This window comes from Rhinolophus hipposideros (genome assembly GCF_964194185.1).
Source record: "Rhinolophus hipposideros genome assembly, chromosome: 8".
NCBI lineage: Eukaryota > Metazoa > Chordata > Mammalia > Chiroptera > Rhinolophidae > Rhinolophus > Rhinolophus hipposideros.
Window position 1 is genome coordinate 17,471,147 of NC_138054.1, and position 22,985 is coordinate 17,494,131.

Consider the following 22,985-nt stretch of genomic DNA (forward strand, 5'->3'; position numbering starts at 1 on the left):
GCTATGCACCAATGTCAGTGCCTAGTCCACCCTTCAAAGCAATTTTGGAACTTTTTTTCTGGAATGGCCATCAGAACTGTCATCATGTTACCTTTGATGTCCTGAATGTCATCAAAATGTCTTCCTTTCAATGTTTCCTTTATCTTCAGGTAAAGAAAGAAGTCATTGGGGGCCAGATCAGGTGAGTAGGGAGGGTGTTCCAATACAGTTATTTGTCTGCTGACTAAAAACTCCCTCACAGACAGTGCCGTGTGAGCTGGCGCATTGTCGTGATGCAAGAGCCATGAATTGTTGGCAAAAAATTCAGGTCATCTAACTTTTTCACACAGCTTTTTCAGCACTTCCAAATAGTAAACTTGGTTAACTGTTTGTCCAGTTGGTACAAATTCATAATGAATAATCCCTCTGATGTCAAAAAAGGTTGTTAGCAACATTGTTACAAGTTCCAAAACTTAATTGTCAGTGAACATGAGTACACTTAGAAATCTAATGCAACTCATGCAACTGAGTATATACTCATGCAACTGAGTATATCTAAATTATATCTAAACTTAACAAATGTTTTTTTCCCCCCCAAAGGTAAAATAGAATTAATATGAATCTTAATTGAGTCTTTTGCTAGATGTATGATCTTTTGGAAGCCATTTTCTCTCTAGGCCTCAGTTTTCTCAACTCCAAAATGAAGAATTAGAAGGATGATCTAAGTCACATGGCCCAGGTCTATCAAAACAGCTCTTTAAAGTATTCTTAAAATTTGAAGGAAAAAGGACAAAACCCCATGAAAAAGAAAAAAGAGACAGTTCTCAAGAAAAACAAATTGTCCATAGGCATATGGGAAAAAATATTAAGCTACACGAGAGTATTTTTACACTAGAAAATACATATATCTAAAAAAATTAAATGCTAATATTCAATGTAGGTTTTTTTTAATTGTTTCCAAAGCATTCACTTTACCATTTCTTCTTCCCCAAAGAACCAGAATCTCCCCACCACAGGGTTCAGTAGAATTCCCCAGTCCCAGGGATGGGCCATCAAGGGTCTGAGCAAATCTGTTTCTCATCCCTGTGCCTTGGGGATTTGTCCCATGATGGCAGAACAGAATGGAACCTGCCCTAAGCAAATCTGCAAATTACATTCTTTGGCCCCTAAGAATGGTTCAAAGATGAGCTTGCAACCTAAGGTGATACAATCAAAAGGAAGATCACACTTTTGTGTGATAATTGGGCAAAATGAAGATCAGTTTTCCCCTGCATGTGGACAAGGAAGCTCACAACTCTGGGAGCTGCTAGCATCACCTTACTACCTTGAGGGAGTCGTTAAAGAACAAAACCAACCACAGAGGAGGGCAAAGGCAGGAGGACCTCAACAAATGGAGTCACAGTCTTGGTGACAGTATTACCTTCAGGGTCAAACCACACTTGAAACCTGCCCTACCTCTGGACTTTTCAATTATAGGAAACCAAAAATTCCTTTGTATTACTTAAATTAGTGTGTGTTAGGATTTTTCTTACTTGCAAACAAAATTATTCTTAGACAGCAGTGTCAATGAGGAGCCTGAAAAACTGACATCAATATGCCGCTGGTAGAAATAAAATATAATACTACCTTTTAGAGGGCAATTTGGCAGTATGTATCAAAAGCTCGAAATGTGAGCATGCTCTTCAACCTAATATATAAATTTGTAAGAATGTATTCATCCATTCAGCAAATATTTAAGCACTTCTTACCTGTCAAACATTATTCTAGGAGTCAGGGATTCAGCGGTGGATAAAACAAAGTCCCTTATGGAACCAGCCTTATGAAATAATCAAAGATGTTTAATAGATTTATCTACAAGGATGTTAATTTTAGAGCCCTTTGTAATAGGGAACAATTAGAAGCAATATAAATGCCCAACAAGAGGCGACTGCTGAAATAAATTTGGGGGCTTTGGCATGATAAAATGCTATTTAGGCATTTAAAATGAAATACAGAAACTATTTGATGACAGGAAAACATGCTCACCTGACAGTATTTGGTGATAAAAGTACAGTAAAACAGAGGTAGAGGGTAACTCTTGTTTGTGTGCTTATATGTGTATTTTTATGTATGAGAAACATATTTATGTATGAGAAACACCCGATATTAGATACTCTAAAATGCTAAATTATCCTGAGTAGACTTGTGGGTGATTTTGGTTTTCTTTTTTGTATACCTTTATGCCTTTTCATAATTTTCTGTCACGAAAATGCCTTTTCTTTGCTTACAGAGAAAATATCAATCTTACAGAATGATCTCAAATAGTTTAAATTTAAAAATAAATAAATAACCTTTGAGTGCTGACATTGGGCTGTCTCATAAATCCAAGGTGACCCTCTAAACACATCTATCAATAAAGGGTCACACTGGAATCCTCCATTCTAGGGCGTGTCAGCTCAGGGAAGACTGTCACAGGTTTTTCTACCCACATTCACACTTTTTAATGGAGTAAAGCAAACAGCTCTTGGAGCTGGTTAATAACTGCATGGGCTGGGCCCTAGGTCTCCTATCTTATGATTCAGGGCTATTTCCACCACTCTGCCCGCACACAAGCCAGAATGAATCTGTCGAGAGAGTCATTCAATACATTTGGAGAGTATCATCAGCTCCCTAAAAATAACTTGGCATCTCCATGGCTCACTGTTTAAAGACTTAAAACCAAAGTACACCCTGAATTTAAAATGTGAAGAAACACATGGTGGGTTTAAAATGTTTACTTTGTTTTCTTTGCCTCTCAGATTTATAGAATAGAATTTAAAGTGAGCGTATAAACAAAGCCACTTCTACACGGGCAGACTGAAATTCTTGGTAAGGCAAGATGGCAGTGAACTTTTCTTGTCTGCCCTTATTATCATCTTTGCTCTTTCCTATCCTCCCTGTAAACCTATTATGATTTCTATTTTCTAGATGTTTGATGTAAAAGAGGCATCATAACTCTAATGACTGAATAACAGTTACAAATTTCCATTTCACTTTACTTAGCAGCTTAGATGTGGTTTAATGCAGCATGAATGAATTCTCCCAGCGGTGGACCTGAGCTGAACCGATGAGGTTTCTGACTGCCAGTTCTTCTGCACACTAAAATAGCAGCATAAGCTATCACATGCATTTGTTATCTGTTACTAAGAGAAATTACCAACCCACCCAGAGAAACAGAAATGCAGCTGATCATGTGACTTTTCAAAAGCGCAGAAAGCCTATTGGTTTCACATCAGAATGCTCACAGACTCTCCAAAGAAGTTAAATGTTCCCTAACAACCGAAACAAAAGGCATCGTCTAAGATGTATTTTTGTTTTGTTTTGTTTTAAAAAGTGCCTGGCCTAAATACTCTGCAAATCGTCAGTTCTAATCCAGAATGTATTGTTTTGCCAATAAGCTTGCAGGTAGATCTCTTTATGATATCAGTTCTCTCCAGTAAATATTTCTTTAGTGTTCATATGTATAGAACTCAGTGGAGAATTGAACTGACCTGCAGGAGATCCAGAGACATCTAAGAGACAGCCCCTGCCAGCAGGAGACTTACTGTCCAAAGCGATACTGTTTCTGGAGCAGGCACCTCCATAAGCAGCAGTGCTTCTCTACCTTCATGAAATATTCCTTTCTTTTCTCAAAATTCTTCATGAGCCTTGGGCCTGGAGTTGATTTCTATGATTAACTTAAGAGAAGGGATAAAAAAAAAAAAAAGGAGAAAATAGATCTATGTGAAACTGTGAGTTTGGTTCTGGCCTTTAATAGTTAAAGATTTTGAACAAAGTGGCCAATAATTTATTGTAAGTAATAAAATAATATTGATCTTGCCATGGAATAGGAACCAAGGATACAGGGCCATCCATAGGTACTAATTTGGATATGACAAGTTTAGGAACCTATTTATAACTTTTAAAGTATTTTACGGCTCTTTCTTTCCAAAGAAGCACCCATTATATTGCACAAGTTCTGTTACTATACAAGTGTTCTTCTCTGCCAAAAGCAGCTGAGAAAGCAGAAGGATTACCCAAGTATTGTTTTTCAACCTGAATTTGTAATGGGTAATTGTACAGAAATATTTGTTACTTAATAACCTTGAAACTTTGAATTTAGAAAGATTTTATGGCTCCAAGTCTACATGGTCTGATGGCTCAGGTTCATAAATCCACCAAGAATGGATCTGGCCGTTGTAACTGTACCTACTTTTGTGCAGATGTAAAACAAAACCCAGTGTCAATAATGCCTAGCCCTAGCACAGTGCCTGCCTGTGGGCGGCGCTCAATGGTTTATCAAGCTGAACTGGATATGAATTATGGCTTCTATTTAAATTGGAATCTCCATTCCAAAATAAGGAATCTCCATTCCTCTTAACCTTTTTTCTCAGTGAATCACGTAACACCAGATTATTCGTAATGCTTTGATCATCTCTGGAATTTAAAATCAAGGATATCCAGGCACCATTTCATACAAAGTGAACAAAGTTTCAAGCAAAGCTATCAAATATTGACTGTTCGACTGAAGGAATAAAAGCACACGAGTCAAGAGTTAGACGAGGTGGGAGGAGGGCAGCTGCATTATGTTCTCTGGGACTATGGCAGGGACGCATCTAATTTCTAGAAGCCAAGTTCTAAGACACAGGTATCCCAACCTGGGATCAGAATTTCCTTGTAGATCGCACCACTGTACCTAGTGAACATCCAGCTGCTGGCTACACTCCCAGACAGCCTCCTTCCCTGATGTTATCGCAGTCCCCTCCGGGTGGGCTCCCCATCAAGGTAGGAAGAGAGGTGACACAGCCAAAGTCACTCTTCTCTTTAAGGCTTCTCTGTAGGTAGTTTCCCCTCCCTCACAAAAGAGTTTCTGCCTGAGCCTCATTTCAGTATAGTAATTCTTAAGTAACATTGCAAGATGGATGTTGAATATTTAAAAAAAAAAAAAAAGGCTCCTCTGTTTCATGGTCTGCTTTCTAATTTTTAAAAATTATCGCACACAGTCCCTTGTAAACCTGTACTTTACTTAAGCAATGAAGAGAGAGTGTTCACAATTTCACTTGCTGGCTCTTGTGTGCATGCAAAATGTTTTATTTTTTCTTCAATAGGATTTTAAAAACATTTTCCAAAAAACTTTAGATTTCTTATTTCTCAGTATCTCCCACTGGCAATTCAAACTTACAGAAACTCCTGACCTCCAAAGGCCAACCTCATGCAGAAGTCAGAAAAATAAAAAGCAGAATTTAATATTTTACACAAGAATATCTGCATTCCCATTAGCCTTTGCAAATGCAATATATCTCACCCTCTTGAGCTGCAAAAGTGCCACGGAAAGGGAAACAAAGTACATGCCTTGTTAATAGTAGGTTAACATACTGAACTACTTTAAAGGGAAAAAATGGTGGCGTGGGGCAGACGTCAGTGGGCACTACTGGTGGAAATGACTTAAAAGCAAATTGTACACTCTCAGTGGTGGGTGAAACATTCTGCTCACATTAAATATCTATCCAAACCTCCAATATGGCAATTATTTTACTGCCTAATTGAATGTGTGTACTCTTGATAAAAAGAAGTTGCAAAAAGCTGATATAAAAATGAATATGTATGGGTTGCACTAAAGTGTATATTGCCTACAAATGCTTTAAAGCTCTGCTGGTAGAAACCAGTGATTATGTAACCTTTTACAATTACATCCTGATAAAACAGTCGAGGTCAAGTCACTACATATGAATTTGCAATTCAAATACAAGGAAATAGATTAACTCTCTGTTTAGGAAAAAAAGAGAGAGAAAATTTATGGTGAGAAATCTGTAACAACCTTCCCTAATAGTTAGGGAGGAAACACAAATTTGTCGACTGTGGGGGCTAAAGTACTAATTTATGGTCCTCTGAAATAGAAGGCGGTGCCTGATAAACTTAGCTGTCTACGGTTACTTAGCTTGGCTGGGCCTTGAGCAATTAAAGCTAATGGTTCTCCCCAGCACACCCAAGCCTAGACCTTTTTTTTTTTTTTTCCCCCTTCTGGCTCTGCCTCGCCGGTTGTCCCCACCACTGGCTCTTCGGGTCAAGGCAGGTTGGGGGACCTTCCTTCAAGCTCTCTAGACCCCAGATAACTCTACTTGGTTCTTGTTGCCCGAGCTTCCGTGGCCCACCGCGCTTGGGAAGGGACTGGCCTCTCAGAGAACCGCCCCAGGCCTCGGGGCCCCCAGCTGCTCTGTCCAGGTTGCCGGCCCTGTCACCGTGTCGGAGCGCAAAGGACTCGCGTTTTCGATTTGGAAAGCCACGCAGCTTCTTCCTCGGGCGCAGTCCCGCCTGGGGCCGCGCGGAGTCCCCAGGATTTTGAAGGGTTAGAGCGGCGACACTGAGAGCAAGGCCTTCAGCCGTCCCCAGCCCTACCCCAGCACGGGCTCCAGAGCCCAAGCCCAGCGGCCCAGCTCCGCGCCGCGCGGGGAAAGAAGCAGCTGTTCTCAACAGCTGGGGGGCGGCGGCGCCGGGCGCCCCAGGTGCGGCCGTGGCCAATCGCAGGCGTCCGGCCCGCCCCCTCCCCAGCCGGGCGCCGACCCCCGGCCCGCGGGGGAAGGGAACAGAGAGAGGGAGAGCCATCCGCGCCACTTGTCTTCCAGTTTCTGCGGCGGGAGGGACAGAACGGGAGCCGAAGCAGCGCGGGGTCCCACACCCCCGGCCCCGCCGCCGCGCCCCCCGCCCGCCCACCCACCTCCGCGCCGCGCTGCGCTCCCTGCCGACCCTACCCACGCCCCACTCGAGACACCTACCTAATTTCTACGAAAGAAAAATCTACCTCTAAACGCACCCCGTTCTTCGCCTGAGGACCACCCTCTCTTTTCATTTTTGGCCTCGCCGCCTGGTGAGTGGGACCCGCTTTTGCACATCGTATAGAACCGGATCTTAACCCAGACGATCCGGAGAATTTGTACCGTGACCGGCAGGGGGGAAGGGAGGAGAGAGGCGAGTCAAGTCTCCGTGGCTTCTGGCGACTTCGGCGGCCAAGCACCCGGCGTCCTCGGCCGCCCCCGGCCAGCCGCCCCCGCCGCGCCGCCGCCCTCGCCCCCGGACTCGCCCTCCGCCCCGGGCGGCCGCGAAAGGGTGCAGGAGACGCGGGGCCGGAGGAGGAGGCGCAGCCGCAGCCGCAGCCGGAGCCCGAGCCGCGGGGCGGGCGCGAAGATGCACACGACTCAGAAGGACACGACGTACACCAAGATCTTTGTCGGGGGGCTGCCCTACCACACCACCGACGCCAGCCTGCGCAAGTACTTCGAGGTCTTCGGCGAGATCGAGGAGGCGGTGGTCATCACCGACCGGCAGACCGGCAAGTCCCGGGGCTACGGATTTGTAAGTTGCGCGGATGCGGGCTGGGGTGGGGGGAGCGGGCTGGGGGCGACCAAGAACCCCGCAGGGAAACAGGACTGCGGGGGCGGGATGGACCGAGTGGCGCTTAGCCCCGAGGGTCGGAGTTTGGGGCCCGGCGTGACCGTGCGAGGAAGCCCGCGGGCTGAGCTGCGCTGCCCCTTCGCTCCCGGCTGAACTGAAAGTTTGCGCGCCGCGGAGCTTGGAAGGGAGGGCCGGCTCCTGCATCGGGGGGAGGCGACTGAACCTAGCGCTGTGCGGTGTCGGGGGACAGGAGGAGCAGGAGTGAAAGGAGAGAACTGTAACGACTGCTGCATGTAGGGGTGCGGAGGGCTGGGACCGAGGGGCCGCAATCCCACAGTATTGCATTCCCGGGTGAAGGCCGGTCATTAAACGCGCTGTTGCTTTGTAAAAATGCGTGTGTCTTCTGGCGTTTAGACTGGGGTGGGAGGAGAAACCCCAGGAGGTCTGGAACTCTCCTTATGCCAGCCTCCCCCGCCCCCTTTTTCTAAATTGCAAGGTGGGTTCTTTAAAATGATGATGGTGTGGCTCTTGGCCGAACCGAAAGAAAGCATGCTAAGCTTCCTGGAGATTTAGCGTGCAAGTTCAGCTGCCCAAGACCAGGGAGCCTCGGAGTAGGACAATAGCTATTATCATTGGGGAGTGTTAGAGGGTGATTGGGAGCATCGACGGATGGGAGGCTGGACTTTGAAGCAAACAGTTCCTCCTAGGCAGGGTACAGATCTGGGGGGCGTTTGGAGGAGGAGTTCTAAGACAGAATTCAGGCTTCCAAATTTTTGCTAGGCCCTACTAGCACCCTTAAGACTTGGGAGTGTGTGTGTGTGTGTGTTCTTTTCTTTTCGGATGGGGGATCAAAGAGTAAGTTCCAGGAAAGGGTGGGGGGTAGAAGAAAGAACAAAAAGGAAAAAAAGTTTAAGAACTCTCCCCTCCCCCTTAGTTTTATCATAAATGACTTTTCCAGTGCTATTTTGGTTTCTTTCAAGGGCTGATTTAGAGCTTTGTATGTATGTCTGTGTGTGTATGTTGCTAAGGTCACCATGGCCGACCGAGCTGCTGCGGAAAGGGCCTGCAAGGACCCCAACCCCATCATTGATGGAAGGAAGGCCAATGTGAATCTGGCATACTTGGGAGCAAAACCAAGGATCATGCAACCAGGTGAGAAGCAGTGGTCTGTCCCTACCTCCCCTTCCCACTAGAGATCCCCACTTCTGAATAGAGTGAATCCCTGATTGAGAAGACATTGGTCCAGGACAACGCATAGATGTGTTTAGTCAAGTTGAACCATGACTAGTTATTCTACCAAGGCATTGAAGATAAATAAATGAGAACTGTGAACACTCCTTTCAGGTCTTGAAATAAACCTGTGTGCAAAAATAGTTCTTGGGGATCTGGATCGTTTGTACACACCCTACTTAGGCTTGACTCACCTGTTTCCTATGACATACAGTCATAGTTCACTGTCCATTTTCCAATTTTTAGCCATTTGGAGATAACTCACATGTGGATCATATGGGCCAAATTTGTCGACTCCAACTGGTTATACTTCCTAATTTAGTGTTGTCTCTCTTTTTGTCACCTGTTGCGCTGTGCTCAGAGCAGGCACTCAGACTTGAACAGTGTTCCAAGAGAAGGCTAAGGGTTAGTGTTGGGGTGTCTGGATGATAAATGTTTAACATAAAATCACAGAATATTAGTAATTAAAGAAAATAGAGCCATTTCACATCCTCCAAGACCCTCACGTTACAGGTGAAGAAACATGCTTAGAGATGAGAAATGGTTTACTCCAAAGTCAATAAGCTATTAATCATCAAAGGGAGCACAATTTTGTCTATGTGAAAATATGACCTTTTGTATTACTTAAAACACTGCCCTTTGCATTAGCACAAATAATTGAGAGCTGACTATTGAACATTCTCTTTTCTTGGGTAAGCAACTTGTTTTAAATCATGTACTCTTCACTCTTAAGTCTTTCCATCTGAAATTTTGGGAAGACGTTGACATTCCATCCAAACAGATTTACTAGGAAACTGGGTTGTCAAGAAAGTGAGTGCATGTGCAAATATCCATGAACATTATAAAACATGTATTTGTCTAATACATTGTGTGTATACTACCCAGAAAAAAAGGAAAGGAGAGATTGTTTTTGTGAATTTTCATAGTGTAATCTGTAAAATCCATAATGTTCCACAGCGTTGTCCAAAGCATTCCAGAATGTTCCAAATTACAAAGCTCATGATTTTTATAGCTCATGATTCAGAATTGTAGGAATATTTGTGACATGTAACTTCATTATCAAGTCCTATTGTTCTTGGTTTCATTCCATGAGAATTTTTCTTTCCCTGGTCTAATTTTCTAAGGTCTTATTGTATGTCTGTCAACTAAACTTTGATAATTGTTAGTTTCCATGTGTAGCCTATTAAAATTTTTATTTGGATCAACAATAACATTAATAAAAGTGACATTTTAAAAAATATATAACATTTTCCCTAAAGTATCAAAAGAATAGTTATTTTTTTCTAAGTGATAGTTGTGATTACACGTTATACGTAGGAGTTGTAAATGCCTAACCATGCACAAATAGAGAATGTGGTATGTTTTGTTGTTAGGTTTTGCCTTTGGTGTTCAACAACTTCATCCAGCCCTTATACAAAGACCTTTTGGGTAAGTCAATTAATCAGGCCCTCCTAAGTTTCAATATGGCTATTATTTATTAACCTGCTTCTTTGTTATGTACAGACAAGACCATCATGTCACAGAATGTTCCTGATTATACCTATTTATATATGATTGTGTATTTTTAATGCTGATAATATAAATATTTTTAGATGAGTCAAGTTATCTGACCAAGTATGCAGCCTCCAAACCAGACAAATTTTGAGCTTATGATTAACAAAACAAAACAAAACAAAAATACCAGGTATGACTTGTGTACAAGACAATTGTGTCCCAACACCATTACTACTGTTCAACTTGACTCAATTTTATTTATCTCTTTCTAACCTGACAGGGCTCCTATACAGTTAAGCTAACTGATCAGAAGGATACGATGATAAGAGGTGGAATAGTTCTGTTTGGAATTAAACTCTGTAACCAGTAGACTCAGACACACAAGCTCAGATGGTGATTAACGATGCATGGATGTTGGTGTTGTTTTATTTTTCACAATAGTCAATAGACCTCCGTGTGCTTTATTTTATTTATTACAGTAATGAAGTGGTGTTGATAGCTAAACTGTGTGCTTTTTACTTAATTGAAAAGAGCTGTAGTGAAAGTGTTTTCTTTTCCTCGGGGAAGGGGCTCTTTGTGTTTTGGTTTTGGTGGTGTTGAGGAGTGTTGACTTTTGACTTTGCCATGGGAAGCAAAGGGCCTCTTTTTTTTTTTTTTCTTTTTTCCCCCCTTGCTTTCAAGCTGTAGCCTGTGACTTCTATTTAACCATACTTTTGTAGTGAGTGCTAAATTGTGTGATTTTCCTCTGTAAGAATACAGATACATTGCTTGCATGTCCTAAGTTTCTGTTTTACTGGGGAATTTTCTGGGAATGGGGTTCTTTCTTTTGCAATGTGTATCCACTTTTAGGCCTTCTAATTTAAAGGTTCAACAACTCTCATCAGATTTCATTAACACTAGCCAATTTTTTTGAGTAGAGTAGCACTAACTTTCACCTTTTAGACCTAACTCAGGTGAACAGCCTGCTCATATTTGTGTTGTCTCTGGATTCTGTGATTACCAGCTTTCCTCATTTGAGCTCCCTTGTTTTCTTTTCATTCAGACATGATATGGGTGGGAGATCCCGTACCACCTAAATTTATTCTGAGCGCTTAAGAGTCTGTTTTGGCTGTATTCTACATGATCAACATTGCTATAACTCTAATGCCAGAGATTTAAACTTCCTTTTCAAATATTCTAACTGTTCAAGAAACGTTTTATCCTCAGTGATAATTTCTTCTTTAGCTTAGCACTTAAACATCTACATGTGTAAGCTGGAAGATTAGATTCTATCTATATAGTTAGCTGTCTACCTTATGTATCTCGAAGAATAGACCCCAAAAAAGTAATAATATTTTGACTTGGAAGAGTCAAGTTATATCGTCCATGAATACCTTCTTATAAAGCTCCCTTTAACATATTGATACCTCACTCTTATTGCCAACTGTTACTTTTTTTAAAACCATAAAAGAGTCTTCTGTCTAATATGATTAAAAAGCCTTCATATATCCATAGCTATTTATTAATGCCTCGCCCAAATCATCCTGGATACTGACAGCAATTAGTGGGTTGATGAGTCCAATTACTCCTGGGAGTCCCCATCTCGTTGGTCTACACTATGTTTAAAGAGGGATTGGGGAGGATAATGTACATCTTAAGAAGTGATGGTGAACTTAGTCATGATTTCACACTAATATTCTTGAAACAGATACACAACTAAATTGATCAACAGATATTAGGATTGTTTATTTTTTTTCTGTGATACAAAAGAACGACATTGCCCTTTAGTGTGAGAAGCAAAACTAACATAAACCAATCAGGAACTTTATTGCCAAATTACTTGGTATTGTTTTCAATACAACAAGAATTCAGAATAGCAAGAAAATAGGCAAGTTGGAGGAGATGAACTAGGCTTTGTGGGGACTGGAACTGGACTTGAACCTATGGCTGTATCCTGGACAGGTAAAAGGAACAACGGCCATGTCTGAAGGGTACAGGGTGAGGTGAGCATAAGCAAAGACACAGAGGAGAAAAGACTCAGTAAATAAAGAATGTTTATGGAGGATCTTAAGCGCGAGACATAGAAATCTGGACTGGTTGTCATAGTCCTTTTAGAACCTTGAGAAAGAAAGTAGTGTGAGGAAAATAAGAACAACCAGAGTAAACTGTGTCATATGAAAATTTTAAATCAAGCGTGTTTTGATAGTAACCTTTCGTTTTGCACCCCTTTTAATATTAGCTGTGTTTATAAAGGACCATGATTATTACTTTTGCATAAATTGTTTGCACTTGAGATTCTTATTAAAAATTGATAGCATTCCAGATGGTTCAAGCAAGCCTTCTCTTTCTTTTTTAAGGGGTTCTCAACACTGCTCTAATTCCCAGAGTCTGTACCTAACAACTCACACCTGGTCATCCTAAATTCTATTTGAATGCCACATGTTCTTATTTTAGGCCTGGAAAGAAGCTTGAGAATTTTTAATTTTACTTGACTTGGTTGAAATTCTAGTAACTGAACTATTTTTTTTTTTAAATATGGACCCCAAATTACTCTGGGCCTTTAAAGAGAAAATCTTGGCCTGAAGGAATTTCTGATATAACACAGTGGGAAGATGTATAGAATCTTGTGGATTTGCTGAACAATGTCTTATACATTTTTTGTTTGGAAGAAGCAATTCTTTGTTGAAACCTTGGAGAAGAGAGACTGTGGATATGTGAGTAGAAAATTCTAGGCTAGTTTAGATCGGGTTGAAATACACGTAAATATTTACATAGTACACGTTTAAGTGCTAAGTTTTATGCTAGTTGTGTTAACACTGTACAAGGTATTCTACTGTCTACTAAAAAGGGGAAGGAGAGACAGTAAATAACAAACTGAACATCTGCTACATCTTTGTACTGATAAGGGAGTTAAATAAATGATATTATTTCATTCTCACAGTAATATTTGATGAAGGCACTGTTAAAGACCTATTCATGGGTAATAAAACTGAGATGCAGAGAGGTGAATTAACATCCTACAGGGCTAGTAAGCAATAGGGTTTGGTTTTAGGTTCATAATCATGGTTTGCCTGACCTCAAAAGACATATTCTTTCCTCTCTGTCAAGCTGTAGCCAGTAAGACACAACCCCATTCTCTCGTAATCTAACAAGAAAACTGACAAGCACCCGGAAGGACTGGTTCTTCATCTTCAGATAAGGGAGAGAGACATCAGGTTGGTGGGATCCAGGAAGGCTTCAAGAAGGAGGTAGAAACTGACCTAGATGTTAAAGAATGGTGGAGGATAAGGAACTCTTGTATTGAGTACTTACTATGTTCGTCATTGTAGGCGCTTCACGTAATTTTATTTAATGCACAGCAATTCATGGTTGGAAATATTAGGTTCATTTGATATATGAGAAATTTGTAAGACTGAAAGGTGAAGCAAATTCCTGCAGGCTCTACATGTTGAGAGTGTGAGAGGTAGGGTGGATTGGATTTGGATTTCAACAGATAGAGATGGAGTGAGGGTTGGCATTGCTGGCAAAGGTATGGCAGGAGCAAAGGTGAGGACCTAGGAATGTGTGGTATGTCCCAGAAACAGTGAAAAGCCCAGATGGCCTGGGTTCAAGGAAAGGTGGAAAGTATTACTGGAAGAAGTATTTCGAAGCCAGAAGCATAAAAGTCCTAGCATACCAAAGTTTAAGAAATTTGTACTTAGTTTGGCATGATATTAGGGCCATAGATGACTTTGAGCAAGTAAATGAGATGAAGACTTTGTCTGCAGCTTTGTGATCGATTGGAAGAGAAAACCAGTTAGGATGTCAAAAGTCACAGAGAGATGGCAGAGGGACCTTCAGAGATAGAAAGAAAAGGAAAACATAGAAAATTGTTTTTGAAAATTATCCAAAGTATCTTTTTTCCTGGGCTTTTGTAATTGTTAGATGTGTACATTCTATGATTAATTGAGGGAAAGGATGTTGATAGATACCGAATAGGAGAGAGATTCCCAAATTGCCTTAATGGGTTCCTTAGGCTATTAAAAGAACTCCTAACAGGAATTGTTTGAGAAGTGCCACCTTACACTTGAGTCCAATTCTGCCCTCCTTCCTGAACTGAGATATTTTAGGCTCTCCATGATCATCTGGGATCTCCTTTCTCTAAGCCTTAAAGGACTCCAGGGTTTCATTTGTCTTCCAGATGTCTTCTTAACTCTTATCAGACTTCATGTAAGATTCTGATGTTCCAAGGAACTTTATACTCTCATAGATTTGGCATTATCAAATGAAAACTATTAATGTAAAATAAATGCAGAGACAAGAGTCCTGTAAGCAACCCTGCCTATCGTTTGATGCATTCTTTATACACATACACACAATTTTATCCCGCCCTTTTGTAGGCTAAACTTATTTTCAGTTAACACCTTAATTCAAAGATACAAACCTAGCAACCATCACGTTGTCTTTAAAACATTGGGAGTACAGGGGTTAATGTTTCCATATCAGTGAGATTCATACCGGCTGGCCTTTGCAGCTGATAGATGTTTTACTTTGGCCTTATAAAGACATTTTACCCGCTGGAAACCCTTGTCGCATGACAGGATCAAAAATAGCCCGGCTGCAGCCTCTGCTGTCCATCACCACATGTAAACTGGCGTGAGTGTCGGCTCTCTTAACCATGTCCACACATTGTGGACACAGCGGCCTCCAGGGACAGTGTTTCATAAAGCCACACCTGTCGCTGGGAGTGAACCGGTCACCTGACCTGCAGAAAAGTTTTGAGTGTGTGCATGACCGTGCGTCTGGTTTCTGACAAGCAATTAAGAACATCACTGAGTGTCCTGAGAAACCCTTGATGACGTGGTTTCTCCTGGCACTGGGAAAGATCTACAAGTCTAGTAGAATGGTGTGTATTTTTATCATTGGGGTCAAAGTTCACTGCCCTCTGTGATAAATCCATCTTTTCCATGAATGTTCGTTAATGAGTGTTTTCAGTAAAACTCTGAAAAGGCAAAGCAAAATCTATGTTATTTGAATAACTAAATGTGAAGTTTTCTGTTTTGAGTTCTTTAAAATATGATTGTTATTTGTACTTCTTATGAGTTGGCTTTGCCAACAACCAGATGGCATTATAGTGTCATATTTTTGGAAATATAGAGGGTTTTGTTGGAGATTATTTTAAAGAAAGAGTAACTAAATCATATATATTCATGGTAGTGTTTTAAATGGGCAGTAATGAATCACAAGAGTGAGAGCTAAGATGCATGGGGTTTTAAAAATACCTCTTGTGATTTACCTTTTAACAAAATTAATGTTTAAGTCATTGAAGTATGTCTTGTATGCGATCTCTGAATGTATAATTTTAAAAGGTACTTGATTGTGTGTCACTTTCTTGAACTTTTGCAGGATACTACATAATAATAGAAAGAATTTGGATAAAATATCTACTCATAGCACAGATTTAAAACAGATATGCTAATAAATCTATTTCTGTTGATTTGGAGCTTAAAATAAGTTAGTAGATGTGCAAAAAAAATGTTTCCTTGCTCATTGCAATGTAAACCTTCTAAGTTTTATTAATTTTAGAAATATTTAGTTGCATTTCCCTGTCCCTACCTTTTCCCTCAACCTCATCATTTCCCCAAAACCCCTTCTGTCTGTCTTGCATAGAGATAAACAAGCTGGCTGACCTTCAGTTGCCTGATAGTCAAACAGGTTTGATTGACCCTTGTGTCCTTATGAATTTTATGGAGAAAAAGAAAGAAAGAAAGACAAAAAGTGTGCTGCACATCTCTTTGGGAGTCACTGCCATGAATGTTAATAGCATTTCTGTAGCTTCCCACAACAGCCTCTTGTGATAGAGTGAGCTGCACTACAGTTCGTTTGAGAAGTGTGATTCTGCTGTGTTTACCACACTTGTGAACTTTTAAACTCTTTTATTGTGTCGCCTGCTTCTTTTTTTATTATTATTTTTAATAAGGGTGACTGAGGTTGCAGAGAGATTAATGTGTGCTGAGTCTGCATAGCAATTTCAAGTAGGGTTGCCATGATAATAAACATACAGATTTTGTTGAAATTTATTGTAGTTTTGACAAAGCAGCCATCAGCCCCACGGAATGGAATGATCACGATTACCTTCTGAGTCTTGTATTCATGGCTAAGAATTTTTCTACTCGCTAAACAGTTTTGTTTTACAAACTCATTACAAAAGTTTCTGGTCTTAATCAATTAAGCATTTATTAAATACCTCATGTGCGTGGCCATCACGAACCGTAATTTAGTTTCCAGACTTTTGCTTAATGGTATTTATTGGTTCTAAATGATCATTAAAAAAAAAATTCTAGCAGGGAAGGATTCGTCATATTTTTTTGTTGAATTCCTTTGGGGGCACTCCCTGATTTTGGCTACTGCCAGAGTACTTTTACGGACCACTGGAAAGTAGATATTGTGGCAACCCTATGCTCATAATAACCACTAAATTTGAGTTTGTCTTATCTCTGAACAAGCCCTGCTACAGGTAGGAGGCAACTACTGCCTGACTTTGTTTTCCATTTCTCAACAGGATACCTGCCCACTATGTCTATCCGCAGGCTTTTGTGCAGCCTGGAGTGGTCATTCCACACGTCCAGCCGACTGCAGCTGCTGCCTCCACCACACCTTACATTGATTACACTGGAGCTGCGTACGCACAATACTCCGCGGCAGCTGCCGCCGCCGCCGCCGCCGCCGCCTATGACCAGTACCCCTACGCAGCCTCTCCAGCTGCTGCAGGATACGTCACCGCCGGGGGCTACGGCTACGCGGTGCAGCAGCCAATCACCGCAGCGGCACCTGGCACAGCTGCTGCCGCTGCTGCAGCTGCTGCCGCCGCCGCGGCGTTTGGCCAGTATCAGCCCCAGCAGCTGCAGACAGACCGAATGCAATAGACCAGCCACCTGATCAAAGTTGAATTGTTTTTTCTTTCCCTCCCAATTTCCCAAATTTTAGTAGCTAATAAGAGTTAACCTTGACTTAGCAGCTTTAAAAAAAAAAAAAAGCAAAAACAAAAAAACACAACTATGCTATTGTGAAGCAGAATTATTTTTTTTATACTCCAGTAGTGTTCTAGATGAAAAAGAGGTGAGAGTGAGGGCAGTGGGCGCATTTTTTGGAAACTAACCCCAAAGAGCCTGTGTAAAGGAAAGGCCGCTAGGAAATGATGGCAGGAGTAACAGTGAAAGTTCACTTTTATAATGGGATTTTTATTTTTGCTCTTTTTATAGTATCAGGGAAGCAAACTGCCTTTTACAAGTTAGAAAATGCTATTTGAATCTAGTTGAACCAGGGAATACAGAGTGAGCAATATGTAGCTTGAATTACATTTAAAAGCAGATTTAAAAAACAAAATGGTGAAAGCACTGATTGTCATTTTTAACCATCGCTATGGCCTGTGGAACTTTTTCAAGTAAGACGGTCATGTTCTTACTGTCTCAAAAAATGGGCACCGAACAATCAATCTAGGAGCGTGGCAGTGGGTAAAATGGTGGACAGGCACCAAAGCTATTTTCTCATCTATCCTGTGGATGAGTGGGACTGTGGAACAAGTGATGTGGAATTAATGGGTGCAACAGCTGTACAGACAATCAATAACACAGTTCTGGAAAGAACACATCACTTGTGCTTGTTTGATGAGCTTGTCACATTCTAATCCCTCTCCCCATCCTGTTTCAATTTTGGGAAACTTGTATCTGCTGGTGTCAGCAATTCTGATTCTGAAATAGGATCAGGCTTTTACTACAACAGCCTTCTCTTTCTATTTATTGTGTCGACTCGTGGCTTATGATTAAAGGCAGTAAAGTTTGCAGACGCTAAACCCTTAAGAACTGTCTTAAGGACATTTATTTTTTTTCCCTTTTGAAATAACTTTACACTTTTTAGTATCTATTTCAGAGTCCTATTTAAAACTATTTATTAGTGAATACAGTACACGAAACAACAAGGTTACTGAGATTACAGTTCTTCAGAGGTAATGATAATGTGGTTTATACTGTGCCTTAATAGTAATGCTATTTAAGATATTTATTTTTAAGTTTTACTATGCTGCACTCTAAAGAAAGGAACTTTAGATGTGACACTGTAAAATTATGTATTCATCTCATGGCATAAATTATTTAGTAGGTCTAGATGTAGCATATTAAATATTAACCTGTTCAACTAAAGATGTTGACTTGGATTTATTTAAGTTCATATGTGCACTGTATAAGAGAGTACTCTTACATTAACACATTTTTAGTTTATTTTAGTTTTTAGTTTTTTTTAAAAACAGGATATATTGCTAGTTTCATGCTTCCTTCTCTGATTTTTGCTCGTGTAGATCTCATTTATTGGTACTTCATTAGTTAAACACTATTCTTATGTAGTTTATGTAGTTTTTAAATGCTGCTTTACATTTTTCTTCTGAAACTGCAATACTTGCAATTTTTATTCTTAAACTAAATTGAATACTATTTTACACTGTATTGGATTTTTATACTTGAACAATTTCATACAAGGGAAGACAGGTTAGCATTTTTATGGACTTTCTCCATTATCACTGGATTTACTTTAAGTATTCCCATACTAGACAGTGTTATGTAATGTAGACATGACTCTCCTGTGCAAATTATTTATTCATTATGTATATTGCTTTATAACATTTCAGATCTTCTAATCTATTCACTTGTATTAAATATAATTTTTAAAAACTTCTGTTGCATTGATCTAATTTTGTCGTAAAGGTAGAATGATCTCGCCTTTTAACTAGAGTTAATGGCCATGATTTACATGTAACATTTTCAGCTGTACAGAAGGCTTCTCAGACACCCTGTTTTTATACCTTTTAAATAAATTTCATTACCTCAGTAACTACTTTATATTGAGCAAATGAGATAGGTTCTCCCCCAACAATGAACCCTGAAGGACTGTTCATGCTACTGATAATTGGTTAACTAAAGATTGCTTGAAAGGAGTGGGATACAGGGGCCCAGTGAACCTGAAGCTGGAGTAGCAGAGTGGTGCTAGGGCCAGGAAAACAGAGACTTGGCTCTAGACTCCATTACTTTCTAGAAGTGAGAATGGAGCAAGTTGCTTTTTGTAATCCACTTTTTGGGTGAGGTTTTTATTGATTTCTCATCTATACTGTTGAGACAGTAATACCTGTCTCACATAATTATTTAAATATTAAATAGAGTATAGGAACTACTTGGCACAGAGCCAAATATGTAGTAAGCTCTTGATAAATAATCACTGCTAGTAGTTGTTGTAATGTCCTATAGTGGAAGCTAACCACAAAGGAAATCACCTATTGGGATGTTTTCATTTTTAAATTTTTGTCTACAATGATGTGGCAGTATCTAATAAGGTGCATATTAGAACGTCAAATGAATGACTCTCATGTCTGAAAGTGATTGATTGTCTGAAAGTGCATATTTTATGTTAATTACGGAATGGATTCTTGGTCTCTTGGTCTTACTAATCCATGATACAGTATCTTCTATTAACTCCATTAGTTTTTAAAAATTATAAGCAGTGGAATGTTGTGATAACAGACTCCATCATGCTCTTTATTTTATGAAAACTAACATCCTATTTAGAGCCATCTCAAACTGCAATTGCTTTTAATTTTCCAAAGAAAAATAGTTACCAGAGTATCCCTAGGGAGAGATACTATTGGAGCTCACGGTATTGGATCAGTAAAATAATTTCTAAGCTATTTAATTCAGTCAATGCATCAATGATTATTTTATTCAAAAGGACATGTTCTACATTTAACTTTTCAGATTTATGCAAGGTCACTTCTGTTCTCAATGAGCCATATATTGATTGCTCAACTTTAAAATGAAACATTATTTGATTTATCAATTAAAAAGAAGCCAGACAGTTCTGGGAAAAGCTTGTCAAAAATAGCCATACCCAGGCAAGCCAGAGGCTGTATATACCTTTCTTTGAGTATTTCCTGATCTACATAATATCAATATTAGCAGCCGTAGAGAAGGGAAGGTTTTTACTTTATAATGCTAAAGCATATATTTCTAAAAATAAACAAACAAATAAAAGTTCTTACAAATACCTAACAAAGAGGGGAAAGTAGCCATGACATAATGTTTATATTGGTCAGGCAGGCTACTAGTTGTATTTGTAGAATTAGAAAAAGTAATGGGTCTGAGATCCAAAGAGCTGGCTGAGTCGTTTACTTACCAGCAGGTTGGTGTTGAACCCCTCTACCCTGGTAAAATGTGAATTGATAGTACCCAACATAGTTGCTCTATTTACCTCTCAGCTTGTACTGGTTAAATGAATTTACTGATATGAGAGCATTTTAGAAATTCTAAAGTATTAGGCAAATGGAAATTATACTGAGGGACTATATGCAATATTAATTTGGAAATTAATCTCAATTGTCTCATATTAAGTGACCCTTTCCAAAAGAGGACAAAATTGTATCTCATGATGTTATCTTTATTCTGTTCCAACCAAGTAACGACGAAACTTACAGCACAACAAAGGCAGCACAAAAGTAACATTGGAAAATGGAGAGATTACCCAGATAGCGGAAGGAAGAGGAGACAAGAAGATTATGGAATACATTTCTCTAACAGGGGAACTATATTTAGTGCCTTCCTCACTCCTGTCAAATATTGTTCTTCTTAATTCCCTCTGAGGCTTGAAAGCGTTCATTAAGATGGCAGCCTGTGGTTTGGAGGGACAGAGGTGAAGAGCAACCAAAAAATAAAGAAATGCATTTTCATGCTTACTTTTGTCCTCTCTTCTCCTTTGAGAGTTCCAGGCTGTTTCCATGGAAATTCTAACTTGTTTTGCTTAAGCACTTGGCACAGAAGAGGTTTCATTTTGGGTATTTGTTCTGAGTTGAATTTTAGAAGTTCAATAATGATTTTAGCTAAGTCATTTAAATTCCAGGCTTTGCAATCTCAATCGTAAATCAAAATGAGAAATCAATCAATACATGTATATGAACTACAGAAGTTTTAGGTAAGAAAAATGAAATACATTGATAGCTTTGGTGTCACAAATTAGTTCTGTTCAGCATTTGGTCATTCTAGACCAACTTCTTCAGAGAGAAAGTCTATAAAGTTCCTTTCTCTCCAGTCACTTTTCTCCTGGAAGATGAATGCCACCGCTTTTTTAAAAATCCAAGATGCTACCACTAAGCTATTCGTATACTTTAAGGCAATTGGAGGATGTGCATTGTTTTCCATTTTGCCACTCTTAGAGGTAATTCTGATTCCGTTATAACAGGGATTGCGTGCCAATTGTTTTTTTCTGTTCATTTAATAGCTCAGATAATATGTTCATAAAAGGGCAAACATCTGAAGTTGACTTCCAAAATGAGTTTTAAATAGAAAAATACGTTTTGCCAAGTTTTGCCAAGTAGAAAATTGTGTTTTAGCTCTTTTTCTGAACTATCAGATTGGTGCAAAAGTACTTGCGGTTTTTGCCATTATTTTTAACCTTTTAAACCGCAATTACTTTTGCATCAACCTAATATGTTCATCTGAGAGTTTCAACCAAGTATGAACTTGTTTACTTTCTAAATATTCTGACTCCTGGCTCTGTCAACCTGTACTGCAGGGGCCTCAGACGAGGCAAAAGAGATACAGCAGATGCCTTTGGAGAGACTTAGGGTATGCATTTCCACTCTGCATTTGCTTGGTACATTTTGAAATTTCAGAAAAGAGGAGTGAGAAAGGATGTAGAACAAAATAATGAAGAAAAGGGGCACTAAAATCAAAAGCATCTCCTAAAAAGAGGTGAAAGAAGGTGCAATGACAGAGTGGCAATCACATGGGCTAGATCATGTGAAACAAGAGCTTGCCACTAAGGGGACCATGGAGGGAAGACAGAGACGTGGTTTGCTGGGTGGCAGGAGACTTCATCTAGGGATAGGGAGAGGGGGAATCATTTAAAGGACAGTAATTGGATATGTAGTTTTCTAGTTAAGACAACAGCTGAGTTTTTGAACTTGCAAAGGTTTAGACATCTTAAAAATGGAGTATATCCTTTGTAACTGAAAACGTTTAGAAAGAGACCATTGCGTTACCTCTGGTAAGATTACATAGAGCTTCGTCACGGACCTTGGGCCTCCAGGAACATTGGCATTCTTTTACCTTATCTATCGTCATTTCCCATTTTAAGCAGACAAGCGAGTCAGAAGAGAGAGGGGAATGATTACAGAAAATGTATTTACTTTGCTATCCAGTATATTTTCCTTCAGTGTATTAAAATGTCATTTGTGGCTGAGAAACATGAGCTCTTAATGTCAGTATTTGCACACGCTGTAGGCTGCTTCTGTCTTGACACTTGTCGACGCCTGTTGATGTGCCTTTGGAAAAACAATGGAAAGTTTGCAAAGGGGTTTCAAAAAAATAGGCCTACACCACTGTGGGGACAAAGCCCCCAAAAAAACAGTTTCCAGGCTCTCGGCCTCACATAGAAAGGTGCTGGCTCGGGTAGTAAATGGCCATCAACTGTGATCAGATGGCCAGCAGCTGTGGCTAGTTGGCCGTCAGCTGTAACCTGTAGGCCATTGGCCACTAATATAACGGCTGTGGCTGTGCTAGCAGAAAGGAATGGGGAATGGGGGCTAGCAAGAAGATGGTGGCTGGCAAGCGCGGACTGCTGTTAGGCAGATTATGTAGATCCTGCTTCCTGTGTCTCCAGCCCAGCCGCCAGAGAGAATATATTGGTTTGACTCCCCTACTTATGGCTCCATGGGTGTTCCTTTTTGGCCTTACCGTGTCCTGCGTTCTTGGGCGGGGAGTGGGAGCAGAGACCCCGCACGACAACCACTAACCACATAACCTGTACCAAGTACTTGCATTTAATCCTCATAACAACCTAAGGTAGGTAATAGTCCCTCATTTTTCAGACGAAGGAAAGAGTGTAAAGGAAATGAACAGCCT

At 40.2% G+C, this 22,985-nt stretch overlaps 1 protein-coding gene and 1 pseudogene across 4 annotated transcripts in view; one reads left to right on the forward strand and one right to left on the reverse strand.

The window, feature by feature from the left end:
• The window catches only part of LOC308501484 (putative homeobox protein NANOG2), a 25,262-nt pseudogene extending 18,683 nt beyond the window's left edge, over positions 1-6,579 (reverse strand). The window contains exon 1 of the transcript in view: positions 6,096-6,579. The product of the transcript in view is annotated as a putative homeobox protein NANOG2 (transcript). The remainder of the gene's footprint in view (positions 1-6,095) is intronic.
• Positions 5,922-20,092, forward strand: RBM24 (RNA binding motif protein 24). 3 transcript variants are annotated; one of them, XM_081057891.1, is made up of 4 exons: positions 5,922-7,326; positions 8,394-8,517; positions 9,969-10,023; positions 16,610-20,092. In XM_081057891.1, exons 1-4 carry the CDS (start codon positions 7,159-7,161, stop codon positions 16,971-16,973), a joined length of 711 nt encoding a protein of 236 aa, XP_080914017.1. In that variant the 5' UTR covers positions 5,922-7,158; the 3' UTR covers positions 16,974-20,092. The 3 variants fall into 3 exon arrangements, with proteins under 3 accessions (XP_080914017.1, XP_080914018.1, XP_080914019.1); XM_081057892.1 differs by having other exon boundaries at positions 6,934-7,326; positions 16,638-20,092; XM_081057893.1 differs by lacking the exon at positions 5,922-7,326 and adding an exon at positions 7,589-7,658.
• Positions 20,093-22,985: the final 2,893 nt, after the last annotated feature.

Excerpts from the sequence above, each read along its gene's own strand:
- RBM24 (XM_081057891.1), top strand. The coding sequence starts at position 7,159 with ATGCACACGACTCAGAAGGACACGACGTACACCAAGATCTTTGTCGGG. Across the intron at positions 7,327-8,393 it reads AGTCCCGGGGCTACGGATTT|GTCACCATGGCCGACCGAGC; the intron begins GTAAGTTGCGCG and ends TATGTTGCTAAG. Across the intron at positions 8,518-9,968 it reads ACCAAGGATCATGCAACCAG|GTTTTGCCTTTGGTGTTCAA; the intron begins GTGAGAAGCAGT and ends TTTTGTTGTTAG.